Genomic DNA, 9,513 nt, shown 5'->3' on the forward strand with positions numbered 1-9,513 from the left:
AGGAAAAGGTAGTCCACTCACGGTTTATTGCTCGGAATTATATCGAGTGGATAATGACTATATTTTGCTGGCCCTTCTAGCTACTGATTTATTCTTCTTTTCAGAGTGTATCGTGAAATCTCTAGATCTCTAATCGATAGGGTTTATAAGGGAATCTTTAGATTTTTTATAGCTAGGTTTAAGGGAATCTTTATATTCTTGATCGGTAAGATTTATGAAGCCACTCTGTGCCTTTAGTATGTTCGTATATTTAGGTATTATGCAGGGCTTACGAAAACACCATTGGGTTTCTAATTGAAGTATTGAAATTAAATTAAATGTTCTATCAGGTAGAGTTTTTCAAATTTGATGGGATAGAAAGTAGATGGAACGTTTGTGAGTCAGGTGTGTGCTTAGATAGAGTATCTTTACTGCTAAAAAGTACTGCTTCCTAGAAGCGTTAATTCCTTCTTAATAAGTACTTTAATATTTAATTAATTTACACATGCATTTAATTATGCATGCACAATTAACAATAATGGTTAAGTAGATAAGGTAGTGTAGGTAGATAAATTGTATAATTCTTTATGAGGCGCATCTTTCCCTATTTTAAAATAATTTTACCACAGATGAGGAACAGGAATCGACGCGATATTCAATGCTTGTTGGACTCTCACATTTCGCGGGCCGTATGACCTCTTTCTACCATTTTCGTGTCGCACGTGACGTTACTATTTCAGTTTAATACTGGTCTGAATTAAAACTATAATCTTGTACGAAATTATAAATGAAATATAGTTTACTACAATACTTCAGTAAACATCGCACACTATCAAGATAATAAATCACTGTATAGTAATGTACTGTAATAAGTATTAATTGAATCGTTTAATCAGTTCTGAGTAACATTAAAATTTCATGTATCTGAAACAGAATATGTGAATTTTTAAATCTTTCTTATTTTCATTTTTGTATTCTCAAACCAATAATTAATTATATATTATCCAGTATACTTAATCTGATTCACCATTCACTCGTAGTACAATACATTGATGATACCGCTTCAATAATTTATCGATAATGAGCAGATGGTCCACCTCGATGTCCCACAGTGTAACTCGATATCGCATGATACCCCAAAATGTTCAACGACATCCTATGTTTGTCTTACGATATCCTAATCTGCCTCACGGTAAATTATCTTCATGGCATTTCGTGTACCAAACTGGACCAACAGTGTCCCACGTTGTGGTGCAGTAGATCATCCTAAATTATGTTCATGTCATTCGGTGATTCAAATTGGACCAACGGTGTTTCACGATGCCCCATGATGCTGTCCATTGCAGATCATCCAAAATTCTCTTCCTTACTTTCGGTAATCCAAAATGGATTGTATTGACGTAGTTCTTAGCTTGGTATCCTTTTCCAAAGACTGATCAATTGATTAATTTTTAAAAAACGGTACCAATTACCAGATCGCACCACGTGAAGGTGACTACGCACGAGATCCGCCCATGAGTTCTTTATCGCTGCACATCGATCTCGACATTCAACCTATTGGCGAGAATGTCGAGTTCTGACTCTACTTAACCATGGGCCTGCCGGGGAGGGACCGCTGAACAGAATTATGAATGGACGGCCTAACTGAAAGAGTGGCGTCCACCTCCGCGACAGTCGAAGAGAATTACGGAGGACAACAAATTGCAGGTACCTGTCCGAATACTCAAGTACCAATAAGACAGTACTGCAGATCGACGACTGAATCCCCAACAAATTCGAAAACATTACCGGCGCGTCGACAACTCCCACGATCCTGCGAAAACTTCTAGCAGTCACCAGAACAGACGTGTTCTTAGAGCGACTTACTAATTGAATGAGCTATGCAGTGCACGTTTAGCTGTATGCACCCGGAATACGCGCGAGCGACCATGCCATGTGATCATATATTTAAATCATTGATTTAAAAGTTAGGAATTGATGGTATTGTATTAGATTAATTATCAGGATAATTAATTTATTATTTTAATTTTTTAGATTTTTAAATGTTGCAATCCATCAGAATATTGTATAACCATTTATAAATTTTCATAATTTAACTCCAAGTATATAAAACGGAGCATATTCAAACGATCACATAATGGAAATTTAGCGAGTATCCTTTTCAGATAATTACAATCGTCGCAACGCAACGTTATGAATTGTAGAGAGCATTAAAAGCACTGATATTTTTCGATAGCTGTGTTTCAGATCATGCGAAAGAGCCCCATATAATGTCACGTCTAGTCGCGCTCTTATTATAGTGAATGTTTGAAATATCGATACATGTACGAATTACCATCTCACAGAAAATTATATTATTAATGTGATTTAGTTTTTGGTTTAACTACAGCTTTACTTTCAGTTGTAAATTTACACTTCGGTCCTTCTTACAGCTGTTTTTGTTGTTTGTTTTCCATAAAGATCAAAGAATTAATATTTTGCAAATCAATGGCAAAAAAAAAAATTTATCTGAATTCCCTTATACAAAATTAGTAATTTTTTGGTATGGCGGGGGGGGGGGGTGATGGTACCGTTGAAGAGAAGGTCGCTGGTCAGAGTACTTTATCCAGTGAACTCGGTGGCTTTCTTGCCATTTTAATATCGTTCTCAACGTTACCGATTTACATGACGTAGGTTTGGGATCTTAGTAATATTTTGTATTACAGTTGACTCGTCTTCGTTCGGACTCCTTTAATTAATTTCCACAAGGGGTGTCTGTAATAAATTCGTCTGGAATAAAACTTAAATAAAATAAAACATTTAAAATCTTGTGCTTTTATATATAGATAGTAAATACTTGTTTGTTGTAGCTTTTTAATACAGAAGATATTTGTTTAAAAGATATACAATAAATACATAATTGTTAATAGACAAAGCATTATAAAATTATCGATATTTAAATTTTCGCTATGTAATAATTATCGTATATTAAAAGTGGCAAATATTATAAATTTCTGAAGTGAACACTATTATTATAGCTGTAATTTACGGAAAATGACGTTCGACAGTTCGATAGAATTTCTGCTAGACAAGGCTAGATATTTATCACTGCGTTATGGTACAGTAATTACTATAATATTCGAACCAACATATTCAAATATTTTTCAGTAATAATTGTAATATAACGCCGAAAAAGCCGTGTCTTACACATATATTTTTATATATGTAAACACATATGCTTATCATTGACAAACACATTGTAACATATGTACTTATTAGCAATGTGTTATGTTAATTATATTACATTATTTTTAACATAAATACTGACTTTTTCAGCATACTTGCTGTTTATCGTAACAATATTAACATGTGTATATGTGATATACATATGTTACATATTGCAAAAAAATAACAGCATAGATAGCAGCTGAGGTATAAAAAACTATTCTTGTCAGTATTATGTCACCATGTCATTCTTTAATATATTACTTTTCTTACTTTTACAAACTGTTGTTCAATTATCTCGAGTTAATTGATATTGTTGCATTGTCGAGTTATGAAATGGATAAAAAGTTTAGTTTGAGAACATGTATTCCTCTCAGTTCAATGCAAGTCAATTTATACGATACATATGTTTGTAAATGACCATCATCTTTGTTAGACACATTTCTAAAGTTACACGAACAAACGAAAAAAACTACGTTACTACAAAAATTGCATATCGTGATAAAATTATGGATCTTTATCCTTATACTAATAAAAATGAGAAATAAAATATTCCGAGTAAGTAGACACCGCGTAACGGATGTACGGTGCAATTTCTCCTGTCAGAATCTATGAACATCCATTTCATCGGTTCTAACTTCTTCATTCAAAGAATTCAAATTTTCACCAACTAGAAGGGCTTCAATCTGCTGATATGTTTTTCCTTTTGTTTCCGGTATCCATATGAGCACCATTAGAAATGCCAAAAAGCATGATATCGCGAAGATAAAGTAAATCGCACACGGTCCTACATTATCGATAATCACTTGATACAGTTTCGACACGGTAAAACCAATTATACCGTCGAAAATCACAATGATGGTACCAACAAAGCCGATTAGTTCCGTAGGAAATAACTCGTATAGGAGAACATTGGGTAACGTGCCTAAACCAATGTGAAATACTATTTGATATATCATTAAGTCATATACTGGAAGCGTAGCGACGGTGGAAACGTCAAACTCATGTTCAACTAACAAAAGATAAGTTGCTAGAATAATCAATGTAAAACACGACCCAAGCGTAGACAGAATCAAAAGTATCCTTCTTCCAAGAGATGGCACTTGTAAGTGGAATATACAGCCAGATATAAGGTTGGCACCCAGGACGAATATCGTTGCTTCTTGTACATCGATGTCGATCGTTATTGTGTCAAACAACACTTGCAGATACTGCATAGTGATGAAGTTTCCGCTAAGTTGTTGTGCCATGATCAAGCCTAGCATGATAAACAAAGCTTTCCTGTTGCTTCGTTGTAGTATTTCTCGCAGCTTGGTTGTCCAGGTAAATTTAGTGAGTATATGTAGATGGTGTAATTCTCTTCTGGTTCGTGGGTGTATTTCGCTTGTAGGTTCTGGGTGAATTTCTATTGTAGATGGTTGGCGTAATTCGCTTGTGGATGGTTGGTGTAATTCGCTTGTAGTTTGTCTGGGTGAATCGCTTCTGTATTGTGACGATAAATTGCTTCTGGATTGTGATGGTAATTCGTATCTGGTCTGTGCACGTAGTTCCATTTCCTGTGTGCGAGGATTTTGGATGTCTCTGTAATATTCCATCGTCTTCCATGATCGCATCGTTTCATCTGTTGCCTGCGAGAAATATTGAGTTGCGGAGATACACATGTTCAATACGAAGGTTATAAAGGATATTACTACAAGAATCATCAGCAGTAACTTGTACGTCATCCAGATTCCTAGGATGTATGAAAATATTGTCCCGACAGATGCGCCCGTTGCGATTACAAGATCTAGGATGCCACTGATATTGATTTCGGCGATTGCTGACATGTATATGGGATTTGCCGTGTTGGCAATACCAAAGCCTATACCGAGAATCACTCGAGCAAGGTATAGTATTGGCAGGGAAGCTGTGGTGTAGATGATGAACCAGCCTAAGGTGAACATTGCGTTACATAAAACGAGGCACTTTCTACAACCGCTGCGGGCGACCAGCTGGACACCCAGAAGTGAACCGATCATTGAACCAAGTACTGTCAAAGAAACGATCCATGATGATTCGTCGAATGTTAAGGTCAGCGGCACGCCGCCGGTCCCAGATATTAGGTAATGAAGAGAAATCATTGTCCATCCGTTGATTGTGCCGACTATGACCATGTTTAGCACAACTGGAATGAGAAACAGGTAATGCTATATATAGCATATGATAATTGTAGTGCGGATGTTTTATAAAAACACTGCGTACATTTACACAAATTTATATTCTTATTGTATACTATTAATATATTTATAATTAATACATACCGCAGGCTATAAGTAATTGGACTCTTCGCGATGTTAGCTGGAATACTTTCCACTAGTTTCACTTCTTAACTATTGTATTATCAATAATCTGTTAATCCATTCGCATTATATGTCAATTAAGTAAAATACTACATGAAGTAAAATACTACATGAAGTAAACTTTGTTAGAGACTTGCGATAAGTCTAGGTGTATTAATGTATGATAATGTACATTTTTCCGCTTCCAGATTACTCATAAATATATAAAAGTCCGCACACGATTAATGATATAATAAAGAATCAGTGCGATGAATATCAAAATCAAACTGTTAAATTTAATATAATGTAGGATGGAATAGAAATGCAACTTTAAACGATAGTACGTAAGTCATTAGAATTGAGAAATGATTCTCGAACACCACGATGTAACATCAATTCGAGGAGGGAAGGGAAATTGCATTCTGCGTATTACAATTACAGATAAATACCTGGCGTAATATCAAGAGTGAAAACTAACCAGTAATAGGTCCTAAGCAATGCCGCCATCCTAAGCTGGGGGACCCAAGAGCTTCTGCTTCCGGTAAATTGAAACGATTGATATCACCGCCCTGAGGCAATCTCCTGGGAACCTGGAAAACAAACACCTTCGTTAAGAATAGAAATCATAATTCTTTTCTAATTAGATAGTCTAATCAAACTTTTAAGCTAATATAAATTCCAAACCACGGAAAAGATATTAATAAGTATTTAAATATTAATATTTTTTTAAAGAAATTGAGAAATTTTCTTTTTCTTATCTTAATACAAATACAATTTATGGTATTTCTATCAACAACAGTAAAGCATGCTTGATGTTGTGGCGGCACTCGACAAGCTAAATACCACCACTCGACACTAACTACTGTCGGACGATTTCAGCGCAGTGGTTAACGTCTTCTGTCCTGTTTTTGCGTCCAGGCTTTCAGGACATAAATTAAAATATCGTACATAAGCACAGCGCAACAGCGGCTTAATTTTATTTTATTTAACAATAATAATCTTAAAAAAAAAAAAGAGAAAAGAATGTAATAATGCATGGCTACGTCGTACCGCCGCGTATCGATACTCTTGCCTGTACCACCCTACAATTAGAATTCAGCGTTTATTCTGGAAAAACAATGATGTAAAAAAATATGTAAATAACCTGGAACAAATAAACAGAGATAAAAAAAAAAAAAGTGGTTAACGTCTTAGGTTGCGAACGTTCGGAACCCGGCTTCGAATCCCGGCGACCGGAGTCCGATTTTACTTCCACGCACCAAAAAAACGGAGGAAAAATCAGCAGTACCCCGGCAGCGACATCTACACAGCCCCTAGTAACAAATTACTTCGGACGAGGCCCCAGCAATTACGACTATCACGCCCGTCCAATATATAACTATCACGCATATCACCTCAAACTGGTGACCCCGACGTGATCGATAGCAAAACTGAGGTGGGACCGTGATAGCACTACTGAGAACTTCCATCATCGCGAATCTAGACCGGTGACAAGCTGGATCCTATCGCTACGACGAATACGGAACGGCACTTCCTTCAACAAAACTCGACCCCTCGACTCACGCATGCAGGTGACTGAGTACAAAACGATGATCGACCAAGCCAGAAGTGATGTGGCCATCGCAAAATTTCATGGGCATCGCCACCAGCACGTCATACTAAAAAATGGAACAGAGGCCTACGACCGTACGCGGAACGCCCCGCACTGTACTGACAGGTATCCACCGCCACATTGAAGACTTCGCGCAACATCCGCACGAATTGGACAACAATCGGCTGACGCTTTATTACACTAAGATTCTAACATTATCACTGGTAAGGGGGTACTGTGGCGGCACTCGACAAGCGAAATACCACCACTCGACACTTACTAGTGTCGGACGACGGCAGCGCAGTACCTAGCGCCTTAGGTTAGGAACGTTCAGAACCCGGGTTCGAATCCCGGCGACCGGAGTCCGATTTCTCTTCTACGCAAGTAAATTAGGAATAAAATCAGCAGTACCCCAGCAGCGACATCTACAGCCGGCAATTACTATTATCACGGACAACATCTTATTCCACCTCATATATTAACATATCGTATAGATAATACCTAAGAACTGTTTGAACCTCCGAATATGATTCGATATTTATAAGACGTAACAGTTTTATGCTTTGAACTTTATGTTTTGGTGGGTCGTGACAGTTTATATCAGGGTGAAAAATTCAAAATTTTAACTGCTCACGATCGATTAAGACACAAGGTCAAAGATTTGAGATTATTGTGACTTTTAAATATCGAATCATATTCGAAGGATCAGACGGATAATTTGGTATTATCGACACGATATGTTAATACATTTCATTATTTGCCAAAACTTTAAATCGAGGCGTAGGAATCAAAACTTTGAAGTTTAGGTAATACTTGCAAGAGTTTCATAAATCTTGAAGAACGTTCGATACAATTGTAGATTCGAAATTAATACTAATTGCTATGGATTCGTATCTTTATTTGGAAATAAAAGAATAATAATCAAATTCGCTGAAATAGGTATCTCAAACAGACCCTTTTTTTATTTTTTCGTTCAATTAGAATTTGTTACGCTGCGATATTTAATTTCTAACAGTTTATTTCAAAAATATTTATTGTATAATCATATTAAATGCTTACCGTCGAACGCTGGGACATGCTGCCAGAAATAAGTACTTTCACGCAATAATATAATCACGATAGATTTTCAATAATTCAATTCGTAGAACCCAGTTCACACATAATTATTTAAAAACTGCACGAAAAATCATTGGTAATTATCTATCACAAAGAGAGAACAATTGTAAGAAGTCCTTACACTGAATCTCACGATTGACGGATTTTGTATTGATTTGTATCATTCACACGACTGCTACAACCATACTGGGTACTTCTAAGGATACTTCCCCTTTACATTCAGCCGACATTATTTCAATACATAAACACTTCTTATTCTCCTTGTTATATGTTTAAATGTAACGAATTAATTTTAAAAATTCTGATATAGAAACAATAATATTTTTGTACTTATTCTATCTAGGAAATATCCTAATTATAATGATAGAACATTCGAAAGCCAACTATTATATCATAAATATTTCTTATAATGTAAAAATTAAAATAAACAAAAATAATTGCACAGCTTCGACTATTAGTTATTTTTGTTCCATGTTGCGACATCGGCTACATTGCCATCATAATCCAGCATTTGAATTATCTTTAATTTTTTGAAGCATATCTACCTCTATCGCGGTAATTCTATTTGTTCTTTGCTTTCCCTCTATTTCAACGTTTCCTACTGAAACTGTCGCGACGTCCAATAATGTGCAATGATGTCCGACGGTGACCAACGATGTCCAACGATGTCCCACGGTGTCCCACAGTGCAGTCCAATCTAGATCATGCAAAATTCTCCTAGTGGCTTTTGGAGATATAAACCGGACTGTAGCGTAGTACTTGGCTTGGCATCAGATTAATCAATTGATTAATTTTCGGAAAACGATGCCAATTACCAGATCTCACCACAAGGCGGTGACTATGTACGAGATCCGCCCATGGGTTATTTAACATTACACACCAATCTCGGCATTCAACCTATTGGCCAGAATGTCGAGTTCTGACTCCACTTAACCATGGGCCTGCCGGGGAGGGATCGCTGAACAGAATTACGAATGCACGGCCCCAACTGAACGAGTGGCGTCCACCCCCGTGACAGTCGAACAGAATTCCGGAGGACGTGAAATTGCAGGAACCTATCCGCGTATCCAAGTACCAATCGGACAGGACTGCAGATCGACAACTGAATCCCCAACAGATTCGAAAACATCACCGGCGCGTCGACAACTCCTGCGATTCCGCGCAAACATCGAGCAGTCACCAGAACAGGCGTGTCCTTGGGGCGACTTACAAATTGAAAAAGCTATGCAGTGCACGTTTACCTGCATACACCCGGAATACGCGCGAGCGACCATGCCATGTGATCATATGTTTAAATCATTGATT

General features: G+C 36.9%; 1 protein-coding gene across 1 annotated transcript; it reads right to left on the reverse strand.

Moving 5' to 3' along the window:
* Positions 1 to 2,769: 2,769 nt before the first annotated feature.
* On the reverse strand, positions 2,770 to 9,458 carry LOC100644737 (facilitated trehalose transporter Tret1-like). The gene is made up of 3 exons (XM_012316008.3): positions 8,152 to 9,458; positions 5,980 to 6,091; positions 2,770 to 5,347 (listed from the first exon to the last, which is right to left on the reverse strand). The coding sequence occupies exons 1-3, from the start codon at positions 8,167 to 8,169 to the stop codon at positions 3,786 to 3,788; spliced, it is 1,692 nt and encodes a 563-aa protein (XP_012171398.2). The 5' UTR covers positions 8,170 to 9,458; the 3' UTR covers positions 2,770 to 3,785.
* Between the last annotated feature and the right edge of the window lie 55 nt (positions 9,459 to 9,513).

This window comes from Bombus terrestris, chromosome 14, assembly GCF_910591885.1.
Source record: "Bombus terrestris chromosome 14, iyBomTerr1.2, whole genome shotgun sequence".
NCBI classification, from domain to species: domain Eukaryota; kingdom Metazoa; phylum Arthropoda; class Insecta; order Hymenoptera; family Apidae; genus Bombus; species Bombus terrestris.